Source organism: Rhipicephalus microplus, chromosome 2 (assembly GCF_043290135.1).
Source record: "Rhipicephalus microplus isolate Deutch F79 chromosome 2, USDA_Rmic, whole genome shotgun sequence".
In the NCBI taxonomy this organism is placed as follows: domain Eukaryota; kingdom Metazoa; phylum Arthropoda; class Arachnida; order Ixodida; family Ixodidae; genus Rhipicephalus; species Rhipicephalus microplus.
The window spans coordinates 287,307,938-287,326,943 of NC_134701.1; the positions used below are offsets into that span (position 1 = coordinate 287,307,938).

The following is a 19,006-nucleotide window of genomic DNA, read 5'->3' on the forward strand; positions in this document are numbered from 1 at the left end:
CGCCATGTTTGTTCACACAGAGCTTTTGAGGAAAGTTGCGGGGCTCCCCCGCTTGAAACGAATAGTAGTGGGTCCGACACTAAAACGCATATGTAGTTCACGTCTCGCGCCTCCGTAGTATTTACTCAAAATGTTAGGGACACCCGTTATTGCTTACGCTGCGCTAGGAAGTTTGCTATATACTCCGCTATACAACCGTTGGGGCTCGCTCATCAAACTAGTGCAGTTTGGGATTATAACTATGTCCTTTACTCAATTCTCACTGTTGATGCTTTGCTTGTGTTGAGCAGAGTTGTGAAATTACTGAAAAAAAATGATAATAAACCGAGTGTATGTTCATTGGTGAAGGCGTGAGAAGAAGCTTGCACATGTGCCGCATGGCTGTTGTCTTATCGTTTGTAGCGTAAGAATGGTCTTCCGGAATAACTGCGGAATAACATGCGGAACTACGGAATAACATGCCGTTAACTGAAGGCGTGACATTTTTCGTCGTCTTTATGATTAAGTGCTTCAGCAGCCCCCACATTCCCTCAGTTCGGTGCCTCTGAAGTTTATACGAATAGCGTTTTACATTACGCAAATAAGTTTAGCATTGCTATTTTGGGGGCGTGCTGGTAAACCGGACTCGAAAACATATTGAGTGCTAACAAGCAGGGACGTAAGGGCGACGTCTTCCCTGCGTCCCTGTTAGCGCTCAATGTTTTCAGGCAAATAGATATTCCTCCTGAATAGAAAATAACGAATCTGTGCTGAGTTGCGTATTGACCGCATTATTTAAGTATCGCGCCCTCATTGCTGAGCTTGAGTGTGACTTATCTGAACTTATTGTGCACTGACACAAACTTCTTTATAGTAATGCACGCGAATCGAGCGGATCTTTTGATCTTTGCACGAACGCTCGGATAGAGGGTCGTGAACAAAGAACAAAGTGGTTTGGAGCATGCGTCTGTCACGAAATCAACAGATATCTGAGCGGGCGCCTGTTGCTCCCGCGCCGCTGAAGTGGGCGGAGAGCCGCGCGTCGGCGGCGCGCGTTGAATGACGTCACAATGGCGTCACGTGGATGACGTCGTGACGTACGCGGATGGCGCGCGCGCGCGCTCCCGACCGCTCTAGGTCGCGCGCATGCGTGATCGGTTGTGTTTACCGGAGCGCCACCTCTGTCCTCCTTCGCGCTTTCGGTTTTGCTTGTCTAGTTTCGGCTGCCGCTCGGTCGCTGTCGTCTGCTACTGCGGTGGAGTCTGCTTTTTCGAGAAAACTCGCGCTGAAGTCGAGTCGCGTGCAGCTCTTTGGTGCGACGTTGTGGTGGCGCGCTTCGCAAGCGTCGATTCGCACCGCCCAGTGGATTCGGTGTCAGCGCATCGCGCTGCGAGTGGATGCGTCAGCGCGGCTTCCTATCGGGAAGAAACTTGTCTTCGGGTGTGCCTTTTGTTATTTTTCCTCGTGGAATAGAAGTCATCCAGCTGGTCGCCTTGCAAGCGGCGACGAATGGTAGTGACCTTGGAGACGCGAGGACGGCTGACCGCGGAGTTCGACGACAGAGACGAGTCGCCGTTTGCTGTGCGGTGTTCACCGAGTGATAAGCGGCGCGGCCCTTCTCTCCGCGCGTTTGTATTATTTTTGCGCCCCTTCTTCTCCCCCTCGAGAGATTCTCGGAGGTCGTGCCGTCTGCCGGGGGAGAGCCGAGTGGCGCTCGCTTTCGGGAAGTCGTCATCGCCCGCCGGTGACGTCCCTCCGGTCGATGTTCTTTCTCTCCCACGCCTCTTCTCTGGAATATTCCCCGAGATCCACAGTTTCGGGATCGCGTGTGAGTGAGTGACAACACCCGGCTTCCTCCCGGTTTTGCCGTCTTCGCCGGACAGCGCTTCCTCGTCCTTCTCGCTTCACGAGACTCCACTCGGCGGCGCCGTGTGGCCCCCTTTTGCGGCGTTGTGCTTTCCCGAGCCGCACTTGCCTCCGCTGGGGCCGAAGACAGTGGTGATGCTGTTGTCATTGGTGCGCGCGTGTGTGACCGATCGGCCTCTGGATTACGTGGTTTAACGCCGGTGCCATCATTTGTTTTCGTCGGAGTTTCACCTAAACGCTATTTTCAGCGTGTGCCAGTGTGGTTTGCGGCGGCGTCTCGTCTGCTCGGCTGACATGTGACCATGGCCTGTAACGTGACGTCATCGTGGGGCTTCAACCATTTCGACCCTTTGTGGAACAGCTGTACATCAAGGTCTGCATACTCACCCCTTTTTTTTTACCCCCGACCTCATTAATGACCTGGTTGTCCATGTGTTCTTTAGGTCTTTTTCTTGATGGTCTCAAATATTACATTTCGGTGATGTGGCCACCGTGCGAGGACATCCCTCGTACACATCCACGTTCGTGCGTGTGCTTGTTCAGCGGCCGCGTAGTTTCTGTTGGCTGCTCATTTCCTCTAAGCGCGTCGAGTGCACGTGACTCGCGCGTGCCTGTAGCCGCGGCAGACGTTACTGGGTGATTGGACGGTACACGCCTGGAAGAATTGAACAAGTCGCAGTGTGTTTTCGCAATCAGAGTCGCCCGTGTGACGCCTTTTTGTCTGCTGTCGTTGGACCTACTTCTAAACGCCGTGGCGCTCCCGACCGCGGCTTTTGTGAAGGCGGCCGCCTGGGTGTGCGTGCTTGCGGTTTTCGACGGCGGAGGTCGCAAGAGAGAGAAGGTGATCTGCCGCACATTTCGCTCGTCAGCTGTGAACGTTTTGCGCGTGTCGCGGCAGCTGCTTTTTGCGCGTGCGTGAGATCGGGCGGTTCGTCGTAGCGCGCGGATGTCGCGAGCTCGTTTCTCGCCGGTAGCACTTGGGTTGTTGTGCAATCTGGTGGCGTTGCAGACGCGGTTGCGCTGGTGACGTCGTGTTGTGGTGATCTGTAAAGGAGTCGACAAGTGTTTACGGCGTAGCGCCGGACGACGCCAGGTGCATGTCGCGGGGTCGGAGCGTTCAGATAAAGAAAGCCGAGGAAGAGAAGCGACGGCATTGCATATCTTCTCTGATATCGTACGCAGGGGCACTCAGGTGGGAGGGCGGCCGTGGGGAGCTTACGCGCCAATTACCCCGCCTTTGCTGTAACTCTCCAATTAATTTGTGCATTGAAGGGAGTATCGTATGAGACTGCTCTTTCCGCAGACGCAGTTTGTCGATATTCAGTGACAAGTTTTCTGGGCAGTACTGTGGCAGCTACAGAATCTAAACGCTAGCCCGTCAGAGCACTCAATGAGTGGTACCTGTATATTTTTGTTGTGGCAAAACAGCATCACAACTATCACCGCTCGTGTGTGTCAAGCCACTGCTCTGTTTTCGTCTTATGTGCTTTCACCCCGTATCATGCAAACCACCCCGTATCTGGCAACCATTGCCTATTTTTATTTTTCAGTTTTAGTTACCCAGTACGAATAAGTGAAGCTTGCTTCATTTTAAATATGGAATAAATTCGGGGGGAAGCCGCTGCTCTAAAAAAAATACTGTACAGTTATTACGTGTACGTGCGTGTGCCTATACATGTGAAGAACGAACATATTCTCAGGGTAGTGCCTGAAACACCATTGCCCTCTGGTGGCTACGCGTACGCTGTTTGTTTATATGAACCCTACCCACAGTGTTACGCTTTTTTGCCACCGATAGATGACCTGCGGCAGACCGTAGCCGTAGAGCTTCTCAGTTTGAAAACTGACACCTTGTGGAAATTTGTAAGTAGTTTTTTTTTTCCGAGTGTTTTCGATCCGTAAGCTCTCGTTCATAGAATACTTTTCTCGTTCTTAGAGCGCTCAGTCCTCTGCATTGCAGCAAATATGTAAGATCGCCACAAAAGTTTATAAAATCGACAATTCAAAATAAAGCCGAAAAAATTTTCCTTTTCATAGTTGGCTAAGGTATGTTCAAAGAACTTTTTTTTAGTTGAGTGAGTTCGTGTACGTCTGTAATTGAATATTAAGGCGCGAAACTAAGCATTCAATAGAAAAGGCACGGGGCAGAACATGGTGTCCGAGTAGGAACGAAAAACGAACAAAAAAACGTGGTCAAGCGCCGAATGTAAACGACAATTCCATCGGCCAGTCTTTGGCAGAGGTTATCTAGTCGGAGGATGTATTTGCTCTCACACGCGCAGTGAGTTTCCCGAACTGCAAGCTCAAAAAAGGGTTTCGCTCGAGCGGCCACTTCCTCAACGTCCCGGAGGCATTCCTGCAGGGGCGACTTTTCCAGCGTCGAAATGAACGCTTGATCGCAGCGCCGGATTGTGCGGGGGCCGGCGTGCTCCAAACTCCTTCTCTGTTGAAAAGAAGTTTTTCTCATCCTCCTCGTGAGAGGGAAGAGGAATGGGCAATGCGTTCGTCGAATGTGAGCTGTTCCGCGTATGTCGTCCAAGGCAAGTGAGCGAATGCTCGCACGAAAATACTTTCATGTGATTTTTTTCTTCTTCTCATTCTTGGAGGGGAAAGCTTTCGAAAAAAAAAAAGGCAACTTGCAGGGTCGCTTACGAATTTGCCTAAGACGACTCGAAGGCGAAAACCGTCTTTTTTTTTTTTTTTTTTGGTTCGTTGGCATTCGATGTATTCATCATCTTTCGCCTCTCTTCGGAAGCACATATTGCATTGGAGACATTGTTGAGCCTTCTGTGCTGGTTTTGCACTGCCTCCACGATCCGCTCAACCGGGACCTGGTGGCCATGCCGTGTGGCGACAGTCAAGTGACGGCGGCAGGTTCTCTGACGTCATGATGACGTCACCAATTTTGGCGACGTGTAGCATCTTGATGACGTCATTACACGATTTCTTGGAGCACTCGTGTTGACGCCGGCGGTCGATTTTCGCGTTTGATGGGGCATCCATAAGGCTTTCGTCTTATAAATATGCACTCAGTCTGTACCCCCCCCCCCTTTTTTTTGTTTGTGTGTTCTCAATAGGTTTCGCCGTCCTTGATGTACTTATACTGGAAGTAGTAGGGTTATTACGTCCCGCTGACGAACTTGGTTACCTGACAATGAAGCACGGGCTGCTACTGTCGATCTGGCGTTCGCAGCCGGATTTGACAGTTGGTGCGACTTGACGGACTGGGATGAATGCACATGGTTCGCGTTGCCTCTTGGTGATACCTGTCACTAATTAGTAGTGATAATTACAGACTCTCTCCGTGCCCAGGTGATGCACAGTTGTGTTTTCATTACGCCACTTTGCCTCCACCGCATTGTGCGGGACAGTGCTGCTGCGCGGGGCGGGGTCTTGCGGTTCTGGCGTTCGACGAGCTAGCGGTTCCCGGTGGGCGACCGCTGTTCTCGCCGTGTAGGGTTGACGACGACCGCCTAGGTGGTCTCTGTCTTGGAAGTCGCTGTTGCAAGCGGCAGAGGTCGTCGTGCGGACGGGCGGTCTCCTTTTGTTTGCACGCCGCCGGCCATTCAACTGCTTGCTGGCGGCGCGAAATCGATCCTCTCCTCGCTCGACGGCTCCTTCGTTTGTCCGCAGGGAATGCACTCCTTCGCGACGCTTTCGCCACTGGCAAAAGTTGCCGGTCCCGTTAAAAGCGGACACGGGTTGCTTGTTTCGCCGAGCTGCTTGTAGAAGGGGTGCGGGGGGGTGGGGGGCTTGTCGCATTTTTCTAGTAAGTAAAGTTAAATTAAATGATCGTCGCGTGCACCTATGTCGGTGATGGTGAGCTTCGAAAATGCGTCTCAAACGAATGCAGAATGTTTATCCATCGAAATGTTTCGACGAAGGCTAGAGATCCGTGTTTCGCGCGGTTACAGTGCGCGAAATTTCCGGAGCCTTCATCTGCGCCGTCTCGGAGATCGTTTTCAATTTCGAAGTCGCTCATACGGCACCGATAGCTGCAGGTTAGTATAAAGCTCGAGTATGTTGAGCGGATTGACGTCAGTGTCGAATGTAAGGGCACAATTGTCGTGGACGTATTCGCAGAGCAGCTATAGTTAATAGCAGTAATGGGTCTCCCAGCTGCACACGTGTCGCGATGACGTACGCACATTCTTTCCAGTCGCGTATATTGCCCGGCCTATACGTGATCTTGCACACGTCGCGTCAAGTTTGATTTCGGCCGGCTCTCACCGATACTGCCCTTCGTGTAGACATGGGTTACGCGAATTTCGAAGGCTATATGACCTTCGGTGCCACTTGCAGTGTACTGTGAAGCGTTGTGATGATGTCGGACACTGTTTGTGCACGTATTAAGCAGCAAGAAAACACATGTAAACGAGAAGAAAATAATTTGCTACCAATTATATATCTATGCACTTCTTCTTCTTCTTCTTCTTCTTCTTCTTCTTATTATTATTATTATTATTATTATTATTATTATTATTATTATTATTATTATTATTATTATTTTATGCGCATGTGTGTGGGCGTGCGTGTGTGTGAGAGAGAGAGCATCTGACTGCGCAACCAATATTTCAGTGTGGCTGACAACGCGCCATTGTCTTTATTCAGTCTCAGTCGACTTAAAACGTTGTCTCCATCGTCGTACCTGTGCACTAATAATTTCGTATCTCAATTTCGCTCCCCACAATGTAAACGTGCAAGTTTCTGGACCAAGCGTAACTTTGCGTTCGCTCGCCTCCTTTCGGTTCTCCCGCATCGTTTCCCAACCCGATCGCTCGAGCTATATCGCGCCCAAGGAAGGCTGGCTCTGCGAACTACGATTGCAGTGGAAACATCAGAACCCATTTTGTCGTATTAAGCCATGTTTAATCGACTGTGCGTCATCGCTTTTTTCTTGGTGCGAACACGAACCTATTGAAACTGTGCTATTCTGCCTACGCTTGTGTAGATACACTTTGCAGCAGCGTTGGCACATTTTCCTTGCACCTCGCCAAGCGCGCATACAATGGGTGCGGGCCGGTGTTCCATTGTTCCGGTAAGTTTGATCGATGGTGAATTCGCGAACCTCTAATAACGTGGAATCTACTCAGCCTATTTCACCGGGATGCACTTTCAAGTCTCGAGTTTCATAGTTGCGTGATGGCTCCGTCAGTGCCTTCGCCTCGCTTGAAAGAGCCCTTCCTTTAGTGTCATAGAGGTGCGAGGTGTAGCTGCATGTTAAGGAACCCCAGGTTTCGGGAGTTTTCGGAGCATTCCAATACGACGTCTCTCGTAATGTTAACGTGGTTTTCGGACTTGAACCCAACCGTAGCAAAGCAAGTCAGTTCGATGTGCCGGGACAGTCGTCAGTCCAGTCTACCTACTAGTCCAGTTCAGTGTGTATTATATTTTATCGCCTTGATGTTACTCTCGTCTGTTCTCGTTTCATTATTTTGTTTGGAGATTAGATAGAGCCTGCTTATTTGTTGCCTGCGTGCTTTGCCCTTCCAATTGTTGCTTCAGATGTCAGCCTTAAGTTAAATGGTTTTGTTCACATTTCGTTCAACGAGTGAAATTGAAATTGTTTTATGCAATCGGGTGCTTAGTGTATCGGGTTCTCCCGAACTGCCATGGTGGTGATGGTGCGGAATGTTTCGAAAATAAAAAAAAAGCATTACTAGACAGTGTACCGGCATCGTGAGCGATGCTCTAATATACACATGATCTCTTTACATGCACATAGGTACATGATTGTTATATCGTGGTTGCAAACGTTGAACTATGGTTGCTGCCGTCTTGTAACTCTGTGCTCACTCGAAACACATGCGTTGATTATTTGAACGCGATATTTTTGTAATAGAAAATGAGTTACGAGCGCTTTCCAGGCGCCCGCGTTCTCATTCTAGCTTGCGTCTTAACCTTGTGGTTAGCAGTGTGACTTCCACTTGAACGATGAGTTAGGTGAATGTTTCTAAGTCATTTAGAAATTTTCCATCGTTCCTCTCTCCACAGCGGCGGGTAGTATTGCGAAGAAAATGCGTGTACGGAATCCTCTAAGGGAAAACTTGACTCTCCCTCACGGGCATGGCGATAGTTATAGCGCGAGAACAAAACGATGACACAGAGACAAGAAGGACACGAAAGGCACGAGCCCTTCTTTCGTGTCTTTCGTGCCCTTCGTGTCTCTGTGTCGTCGTTTTGTTCTCGCGCTATAACTATCGTCATGCCACACCAACTAGCCCAAGCTGCCACACTTCTGAGCTACATCTCCCTCACGGGATCAATGCCGGCGCTCGGCCTCGTTGGTGAGCAGTGTCGACTACGCTAAGTGTTTGAGTAGAGACCCGTTCCATGTTTTCTAAACGGGATAGGTGCCGTCGGCGTACTAAGGCGCTCGTAGCCACGCCGAGGCACGCAGGCTCCGCTGAACCCGGCCGCCGCCCTCTTGTGATCACGTGACTACTGGCACAGCAGCCGCAGGACTGCTTCCGAGCACTGCCCTGTATACATACCCCTGTTTACGAACAGGGAACAAGTCCGTAGACAACAACACCAAAGGAGAACACAAGGCGAACACTCATATTGTGGAATAGCGATTTTGTAAGCCTAACAGACGTCAGCACGGGGTCATAGCACGACTTTCCCCGATTTCTTCGTTGTTTAGCGGTAGTATAGGTAAGAGGTTAACCCTTTATAGTGGAACACATCCGTCCCACTTTTCTATCTACAGAAAAAAAAAATTTCTCCCTTATCACCCGTTGCAATTAGCACAACGCTGAGTCACTCGTATATTACCTAGGTCTTAGTCATCTCAAGGAAAATTCTTTGACCATGCTTTCGGGGGCGGCTGCAGTGTTACAATGGCGTTGAATTTCGGTCAACATTCATTTTCTACGGTAGACTGTAAATTTTGCTCATTTTTAGGTTGATAGAACTTAACAATCAAAACGCCGTAGAATTTTCCCTTATGTTTTCTTTTTTCAAAGAGGTGACTTTATCTTACAATCATCACGTGGTTTTGCAAATTTGCACAATAACTGGACCGATGAATGCATCAGAAGGATCCCCTGCAAAGTTACAGCGCTTATTTCTTAGTGCAGTTGCGGATACATGGAAACATTTTTTTGATATCGGATACTTAGTGAAAAGTTCGCACTTATTCGGGGAATACAGCTGTATTCGATAGTTTGGTAACAATATCAATGACAGATAGTCAAATGAACAACAACAACGGGAAATGGTTGGTGCGTGCGGTGAAATAACCTTTACAGGAACACACCACAGCGCTATGAAGGCTCAAACAGGCTCAACTGCAGCTGTTGTTCTCCTGTTGAAATGAGATCCGTGCAACAGTCCTTTTTACAATTTGAGAAGTGATATCCTAGACTTCTCGCTCAGGCCTTTTAACCTAAATGTCAGTGGACGGAATCGCAAGATGGTGCCTTCATGAGACTCTTGGGACAATGTTAACGCTCTCTTTTAGAACACTTTCACGAGATTTTTTCTTTTCTTAAGCTACTGCCTTGATCATCATCAACTCTGCTTCAAACTATTTCTTTGTACTAAGTATGGCAGTTCGTTTTTATATCATCAGTTGTATAACAATAATTGTTGGAGTTTAATGAGCCAAAACCACCATATGATTATGAGAGCCGCCGTAGTGGAAGGCTCCAGAAATTTCGGCCACTTGGGGTTCTTTAACGTGTACCTAAACGCACGGTCCTCAAGCATTTTCGCCTCCATCGAAAACGCGGCCGGGATTCGATCCTGTGACCTGCGGGTCAGCAGCCTAGTGCCTTATGGCGAATTCCACTCGTCGAGCGGGAGCAAGTTTTCTTGCTTCGCGGCTTAGAATCCGCGTTCCGCTGGTAGCTTCGGGGCAAGTTCGCGTTTTCCACCGGTAGATTCCGAGCAACCCACTCCGCTATACGTCTTCGCGTTGCAGAGACGGATTGTGCCGGAACTCCGAGAATGCGTTGCCGTCATTTCCGGTACAGTCGGACAGCTATAGGTTGTCTTCGGCGTTTTTCGAGGCGGTCTAGTTACAAACCCTGTGCATCTCTTCACATTCCTCAAATCGGAAAGCGGTGCTCTCCGCGACTGCGCGGTCGAAGTGCGTGCTTTGAAGTGGCGACGGTTGCCATTGAAACGCTGAGGGCAGCAAACAAAATTGTGTCCGGTACCGGTTTAGCGACGCATGCGTAAGCGACTTCCGGAGCAACGTCAAGCGAGGGGGGGGGGGGGGGCATTCACGCGTTCCCCTCGCAGATCTGGTTTGGCGCAATCTGACGGCTCGCGCCAGGATTTCCGCGGCCGCTTCGGATCTACCGGTGGAATTCGCCACCGTGGCGGGTAGTTCAAAAGTGCAGGCGAAGCTACAAAGGGTTGAAAGTGGTACCAAAGTGAAGCACTCAAATGAGTTTATCCGGACAAGTTGTTTTTTTTTTCAGAGCTCTGTTATCATTAATTTCGGCACTGCAGCTTAATTACGGAAAGACAAGCTGAAGTTCAACGTTTAGGTTCTGAATTTAGCCCCGGAACTTCGACACGTCAACTTTGCCACGACGTCACCAATTTCAGTCTTGCGGATTTTGGGCTGGATTGGTTCGCTGGCTGAACTTCTCTGAAGGACGTGGTGTCTTGAAACTTTGGGCACGTTAGAAGCTGGTGTCAACACTTTTTACGGATGAACCCATTACGTGGGCACTACGAAGCTTGTGATGCCATGGACGCACAGCAGGACACCGTCATGGCGGCTTGGATGACATCTTAGCAGCGTAGTCAAGCAGCGATTAGCGTGCTTCAGGGGGATGACGACATCACTTATGCGTTATGGGCATCTGTGCGTGATTAAATAAACAATGAGCGTTCGACGCACTGATAGTACTATCGTGACGTCACAAGGTTCGCTGCCCACCACGTTGGTGCGCGGCTGGTTCAGTGACGTCAGGGCATGCTGTCTTTATGCCGTCAAAATCTATGATGTCGCGGTGGTGTTTCGACTGTGCTTTTTTCGGGCGTTTTCTCGTTTATCAGACGTCTTCTAGCGGCAATAGTGGTGCCCTTGTGGAATTCCAATCTACAAACACGAGAATAATCGTTTTCCCCTCAAGTGTACCTTCGAAATTTTATCTATTCATTTATTAAACTCACGATATAAATATATGTGAGCCATGTATACTTAAATGCGAGCTTAGGCATGTCTGTGAAGTATTTTTTTTTATTCGGCTCAAGAAAAAAAAAAAGAGGGGGGGGGGGGGGAGAGTCCAATCACGAAATGGCCGAATCGGTGAAGTAGATGCTACATGTCCAATACTAATCATTTAATGCCGTGAAGTAAGGAGGCTGTCAAATTATGGAGGACTAGGATCAAATATGAGTGGCAGATAGATCAGCAATCTGCACTGTGAAAACGAAATCGTGCCAATTGGTAATGTGTAATGCCACGTCATACTACCCCGCATTATCACATGGCAGTCGGTAAGATAGGGTGGAGAGACCGCAGCGCAAGGAACACATGGACGGAACAAAAACGGCCCTTAAAATCGGAATTCGAGCTTCAGCTCTATTTCTTTTTCACAGATTCCAACGTGCAGCATTCACGCTGCAGCCCCGCCGCGGTGGTCTAGTGGCTAAGGTACTCGGCTGCTGACCCGCAGGTCGCGGGATCAAATCCCGGCTGCGGCGGCTGCATTTCCGATGGAGGCGGAAATGTTGTAGGCCCGTGTGCTCAGATTTGGGCGCACATTAAAGAACCCCAAGTGGTCGAAATTTCCGGAGCCCTCCACTACGGCGCCTCTCTTAATCATATGGTGGTTTTGGGACGTTAAACCCCACATATCAAATCGAATCATTCACGCTGCAGCACTGCGCACCACCGGCAGTCGCTTTGTAGGCATTTCAACAGAGAGCCGGGCGTGCTGCCTTTTTGCTGAAGAGCATGTGGTCCATACTGAGGTCACGAATTGAGCCGGCATGCAGCCGTGCTTCTATACGCCGTTGGGCGTCTGTCCGTATTGAGCACATCGTTTCATCAATTGGGTCTAGGCGAGATGTGTACATGTGCAAAGATGAACGACGTACATATACCGCGATATTAACGAGAACCAACTGGCAGGTGTCGCGGAAAGTAAATGGCACGTTAGTGTAGTCCCGCAACATCTAAGTACCACACAACAGCTGCATTTTATTGGTACTTACCTTCAAAGCAGATGCCCGGAGTCTTACAGATAGGGTTCATCTTAACCTGAGGACGACGCAGCGAGTATTGTGCAAAGTAAAGTGACAGGCGTAACCTTAAGAGACAAGAAGAGAGCAGAATATGCCAGGGAACAAACGGGGGTTAACATTGTCAGAGTGGAAATCAAGAACAAATGGACATGGGCCGGCCATGAAGTGTGCAGGCAGGATAACCGCAGGTCAATAAGGATTCCAACAGAAGGCGAACGCGCGAGGGGGAGAGAGAGGAAATTAGGTGGGCTGATGAGATAAAACTATTTGCGGGTACAACGTGACAGCACAAAGCACAGGACCGAATTGATTGGCGTACTGACAATCGGAGGTCTTTGCTCTGTAGCAAGCGTTGTCAGGCTGATGATGATCCTGCGACCTTTGCATAACACGTGCGATGCTCTACCAACTGAGCTTCAGCGGCGGGCATGCTTCCGTCCCCTTTATGGTGTATATCATCATCATCATCATCATCATCAGCCTGACTACGTCCACTGCAGGACAAAGGCCTCTCCCATGTTCCGCCAGTTAACCCGGTCCTGTGCTTGCTGCTGCCAATTTATACCCGCAAACTTCTTAATCTCATCTGCCCACCTAACCTTCTGTCTGCCCCTAACCCGCTTCCCTTCTCTGGGAATCCAGTCAGTTACCCTCAATGACCAGCGGTTATCCTGTCTACGCGCTACATGCCCTGCCCATGTCCATTTCTTCTTGATTTCAGTTATGATATCCTTAACCCCCGTTTGTTCCCTAATCCACTCTGCTCTCTTCTTGTCTCTTAAGGTTACACCTACCATTTTTCTTTCCATTGCTCGCTGCGTCGTCCTCAATTTAAGCTGAACCCTCTTTGTAAGTCTCCAGGTTTCTGCTCCGTAGCTAAGTACCGGCAAGATACAGCTGTTATATACCTTCCTCTTGAGGGATAGTGGCAATCTACCTGTCATAATTTGAGAGTGCTTGCCGAGTATATATGGTATGTTTATTTAAACCTGAGAGGGTCTTAGTCAGCGCTGCTACCAGCCGCGACGATTGTGGAGCACATTCTTTTTCCCGCTAGCCTCATGTGGCACGTGACCTTATTACTAGCCGGCCGCTCACCATTAAAGCAAAAAAAAAACGAATCCTTAATATTCAATCTATTACAAATAAATGGAATAAGTAAGGCGATGTGGTTTCGGTCGTTCGTCGTTTTCCTACACGTCTGTCGGGCACAGTAAGAGCACTTCTCGCGTTTTATCGCTTTCCACACGAGCCATCGGGCTTCAAAGAAGGTCGCCCTTCAGCACTGATCCGGAAGGCGACGCCGCTGTGAAACGTTTTAGTATTAAAATTGCGACCTTTCCATACGATGCCGGACCAAACTGTGCTCGCCTCATCGTAGCCGCGAAGGGGCTTTTTTGGAGGCGGCCGAACCCGACCTGTGTGTGCGATGCGCGCGCTCTTCGACAAGGAGAGTCCCCTGGCGCAGCAGCCGTGTCACTAGGTCATTCGTGTCTCCTATGCCCCACCTCGCGCACTGTTCGCATTGCTTCGTGCCTTTCTTTGCGGCGTTCCTCGTTTTTGTATCCTTCGCACAATGAAGGAACGGTCCCACAGCTTCTTTCTTCTCGGGCATCCGTCAGGGAGAGCCGGTGACGCCCTACGATCGGCGGTTGTTTTTTTGTCCCCGAGGCCGCCGTCGTCGAGCCCTCTCCTCTCTCTCTCCTCTCTCTCTTCCACGTTTCGGCGGCGGAGTGGCGCGCTGCGTCCTTCTGAAAGTCGGCCACATTGCCGGCAACCTTTCTCCCTCGGCCACGGGGCCCTCGACGCGTCGCGTGTTTTTTTTTCTTTCTTTTTTCGCCATGTTGCACGCGCCCTTCGTACTGCGTGGGCTCGCACAGCGTCGGGAGCGAGCTGTTCTTCGGTCTCGCTGTGTTTACGGCAAGTCTCAATGGTTGCATATTCGCAGTGCTTCAGCGGAGGACCAGAGGCGAAGCTACCATTGTCCGCTTTAAGCGATCGTCTGTGCGCGAGATCGGTGGCGCATCGCTAGCCGAACGTTTTATTATTCGATTTATGAAAGCGCTGATTTTTTTTTTTTGGCTCGCTTATCGTTAAACCATCTTCTTAAACCGTTGTTTTTCAGTATAATATATCTATACTAGCAGCAGCTAACGGAATGTCAAGGGTAGTCAAGGGTAAAGGCATAGCAGCGCATATCACAGGCGCAGTGACGTGGCGTAGACAAATTGTATAATATGTGACACCAATTATATGTAAATGAAGTATGTAGACTGCTGTCATTAATTACTTTGGCACTGGAGGTCTTGAAGACGACGAGTGTTAGCCCGTGTTCGTATGAGTCGCACAATCTGTGTGAAACGAATTATGGTTATCATCTGCCTTCGTAGCTATTTTATAGCTTGCATGCTCATTTATGGAAAAAACAGAAGGGAAACAACGTGAAAAAAAAAAAAGCAGGCAGAGGCTGATCTTGAAATGAAAGAAAAAAGAAACAAAAAACCGCCAATCCAATTTTCCGTACTGTATGGTTAGCGGGGGGGGGGGGGGAATCACCGGTGGTTACGATAATGCCTAATGCCAATTCTCAGCGCAGCTTCGTGTCGGGGCGAGGTAAAGTTTTAAAGTTTTAGCTATCCGCACTGCACTATAAAGAATTTTTTGTGTGGAGTAGAACAGTGCCCGCTGCGCCAATATTCGTATTTCTCTGAATCAGCGACATACCCGCTACACATCGTTAAGGTTTTATGTGCACTCTTTTGACGTGGCATGCGGCTGATGACGATGAAAATTAATGCCGAACACTTTCAAGTGTGTGGGAAGCACGGAACCACACACTAGCTGTGCAAAAATTGGCATTTGGCGATGACGGGTGGTCATTTTACTTTTCTGTCACGCCATATTACAACAGTTAACGCGATGCCTTGGCCGACATAATGCCTGTATAAGGTTTTTCTGCAAATGAGTTTCAAGCACCAGTGCAGCACTTGGGGGAATCGAGGCCGCTATGATTAAAAAAAAAGAAAAAAGTCTTCTTTATTTAGCGGCCGTGGTAGAATACTCGGCGGCTAGGTAGTGTGCCCGGTTTCAAATCCCAATCCATCGTGAGTATTAATTTCCCTCAAATTTTTAGGGGCGAAGTTCCTTGTGGTCTAGGGCAGTCCATCCCTCCGGCGTAGCCAGCACAGCATATACACAGACAGACAAACGGACCGACTCTTCGCACCGCTGATCATAATTCACTCCATGGGTATGCTGTAATTTTTTGTTTCGTGTCTCTTGCTTACTTTTTCATCTCTATCGATTACGCCACCGACGGCGACTTCTCTCAAAGCAAGAACGGGCGCGCTGAGACAACGAACTGTTCATGATGGAATAGTTGGAAGCGCAAACCAACGGGACACAAGAGGAGAGACAAACAGAGGAGGTTTGCGCTTCCAACTATTCCATCCTGAATTTGTACCAACTGGCCCGCCTGTCAACCCTACTGCAACGAACTGTTCGTTTCACTGGTGAGCGCCGTCCTTGCGGGAGCCGTGGTCCTCCTGCAACCGGATCTCGTGATCGTCATGCACGTCTTGCTCGCGTTCGGGTGGCCCCTACGCGAGCGGGTTCCTCGCGGCCGAGGAACGTCCTTGCCTTGCCGGGCGCGACCGCATTTTCTCTACGGACAAAGCGGCGGCAGAAAGCGCGCGGAGTCATCGACGTTTCCCGAAGCTGGGGGTGCGGTCTCGACGGTGACGTGACCACCGGAAGCGCTGTTTATCGAATGCTTGTAACAGCGTGTCGTCATTGGTCGATTGCTGAACACGAGGGATGCTCGACAGAGGGGGCGGGGCCCTGCAGCATTTCGCAGTGCTGTGCTGCTGAATACCGAAACGAACGCAAGAAAAATGAAACAAAGTTGGTGCACGGTAACGGGAAGTTATTACGTCTTTCTGTGTACCAGCGAGGTACCCGATCCGCTTAACTTCAAGATCCCCGTAGACGACGAGGATAAACCCTTTCGCATTTCACTCTCTCAATGACACCAAAGGCTGGTTCGAATCGATTGCGCACTCTTACGAAGACATATACCGGAAGACGGCTCGTGGGGATCGTTCTATCAAGCAACGGTACAGCGCAGCTAACGTCGTTCTGCGAGTATTTCCGACTACCGTGGTCGACGAAGAAAACACGCCTCAACCACTGCTATCAATTTGGCAGTTTTTAAATTCGAATAAAGAGCGCAAGAATAAGAAGCGGATGAGTTGCAGAGATGCAAGCACCTCGGTGCGCACGGATATAGGATGGCTGACACAAACTAACTTTTTCAAGATGGCGACACGATGGCTTTTTTTATGGTCGGCGAACTCACTTCATCAGTCGCCTGCCTTAGACCCGGATCGAGTCGCAAGCCCGGGTTAGTAATATTTAATATGACAGTGAGTCCGATTTTCGCTAGTCTGAGTCCGCGTGAGTCGGGATGAAGAAAATTTTCGTCAGTCCGAGTGAGTCCAAAGCGCGAAATATGTTTCTTCATAGAGTGTGAACGAGTTCCACTTGCGTTTGCCGACCTATGGCGGAGAGTACGCACACTTGCACGCGTATTTTCTTTTCGTTAAAAGCACGTTATGATTATGCAGCGAAAGAACTTTTAATATCGATCAAATTCATTAGTATGATGACTTTTGCTGTTTTGTACTTTTAGTTTTCCGTAACTACAGATTACTGGGGACGAAAGTACTCGCTTCCCCCGCTAACCGAGATCACCGAACTTCCTTTGCGAAAAGCTCCGTTTAACTCTATTGACGTAAGGGAGACCGGATCACAAGGACCTTATCTGCGTTGGCGTAAAAAAATGAGAGTCACACGGAGTTCGTGGGTGCCCCTGTGACAGGGACGTAAACTCTCTTCCATCGAGTCGATAAAGTTGTGGCGTTTCGATGGGCATTTACCCGATGATGGCCTTTTCCAACAGTGTCCGTGTGACACAGGTGTCAGACCCCCGTGTGTTAGGAAGTAGCGGTGAAAAAAAAAAAAAGGAGCCCGCTTCTTGGCGATGACTCTGTTCGCCTCGTTGTTGTCGCTTAATGGCCGTCCGTTGCGTGACTAAGCGACCTTTTCAGTGTTGACTCCCCCTCCGCGCAGTTTTGGGAGAGGAGTATGATTTTTCTCGTCCCCTGTTTGAAACGAAGAAAAGGAGTAAGAATATAAAGAAGAAAGTGGCCGGGGCGTCGTCTGTCGCGAACTATTTAGCGGATCGTGAGTCACAGTTGAGGAAGCGCGCGACCGGAATGTAGGAAGAACCGGAGAGAGAGAGAGGGAAGCCCGTGCTCGACCTGGGTGTTTCCGGCGAGACGACGCTGTTCTAATTCGAGCCTTTTCTTGCTAATTTCGAGCTGCTCTCCGCGAAGACGCGTGGTGGTCTTCCGCGGGGACGCAAGGCGGGACGGGGTTGTGCCACATATCGATATGCATCAAATGCACGTTTCGCGTGCAGTGGTGCGACGCACGCTTTAAAATTGACTTAGGTTTATGTGTACGCTTAACAACTGCAGGTGGAAGAAAATTTCTTAAGTTTGTTTATTTATTTATTTATTTATTTATTTATTTATTTATTTATTTATTTATTATAAGTACCTACATCGCCCATTGGGCATTGTTGTAGGGGGGTTACAGTAGAAAATAGAATACAAAACAGCAAAATTAAAGGCAAATAAATCGTGCCTTACAGTATACAGGAGAAATCAACACTTGTAGTAGAGCATTAGAACAAAAGTACAAAACACAGGATTATACAACGAAAGCAATAATTATACTTATAAAAATCAACAACCAAGAGAAGTACAAAGCCAACGTTAAATATATGGGTTAATTCAGCAGCTCAAAATGCTGTTTCAATAGCTGTTAGGAAATTAGAATCAGAGAATATTGGTATTTTTAGCGCATTCCAGTCACTAATAGAATTTGGAAAGAAAGTTATCCATTAAGACGTTTTTCATAATAGAGAAAGGACTTTTTGCTTGCCAACTAAAATTCAAGATTTGCTCGTTGTATCCCGTAAGTGAGAATTCTCGCTTCGTTCAAACGAGACTTTAAATACACTGGTTTCAGTGGAAACTTTCAAGGGGAATTATGGTTCGCTCGATATGTCCATTATTTCGTAATAGCCCGTTTCGTTATAGCGAGTTTTGGCTGCCTTTCTTGAACACGGCCGGGTCAACATTTCTTCCTGCGTGATTCTTCAGAGACCGGCTCGTTTGGTCCCGCGATCAGCCGAGTGACGGAGGACGGTATAGGAATAGAATCAGGCCAAGCTAAAGCGACGACGCACCAGAAAACTATGGCGCACACTCTCAGAGAGGCACAGTACTCGGGAACACCCACTGCGGTGCTTGTTCTTGCAGGCAGACGAAATAATTTTATTTGCGCATGTTTCCCCCCCTGATATGGAGTATTTGTGTGATCTGTATAGTCCAAACACGCACACACTGTACAAGCGTACTTTAAAGGGACACTAAAGAGCAAAACGATGTTTTGCGTATTAGTTACTAAGTACAATCTCACAGTGCCGAAAACTTCACTCTTACCTAGTAAGCGAGAAAACGCGTGAGAAGGAAATGCGGGTGGCCACACCACCTTGAGAATCCCGCTGCTAACATCGTGACTTACGAAATCTCGGAGGCATCTACTGAATCCTACGTAGCTTCCAAGGGACAACGATGAAGTACATTGTAATCTGCTGTTTCATAGACGTAGCATACGAAATTTTGAAAATTTTCATAGAGCCAATGCCACGAAAATACATTGGGATTTTTACGTCACGTGCGGAGAATTAGGCGCGAAGCTTAAAAATGAAACTTCAACCTTTATTTTCTGTGTTAATATTGAACTCATAATGAAACATGTCATCAGAGTTCTCAAGATGTAGTTAGTCAATCTAAACACAAGTCATTGTTCCTGAACT

At 48.7% G+C, this 19,006-nt stretch overlaps 1 protein-coding gene across 2 annotated transcripts in view; it reads left to right on the forward strand.

Annotated features, from left to right (window-relative positions):
* The window catches only part of lilli (AF4/FMR2 family member lilliputian), a 197,130-nt gene that overhangs the window by 70,442 nt on the left and 107,682 nt on the right, over positions 1-19,006 (forward strand). The window contains exon 1 of one of the 2 annotated variants that reach the window (XM_037428900.2): positions 2,025-2,218. The exons of the other annotated variant lie outside the window; for it this stretch is intronic. Coding sequence (XP_037284797.2) covers positions 2,148-2,218 — 71 coding nt within the window. The 5' untranslated portion in view covers positions 2,025-2,147. Of the gene's footprint in view, positions 1-2,024; positions 2,219-19,006 lie in introns of those variants that run through there. 2 annotated transcript variants of the gene reach the window in all.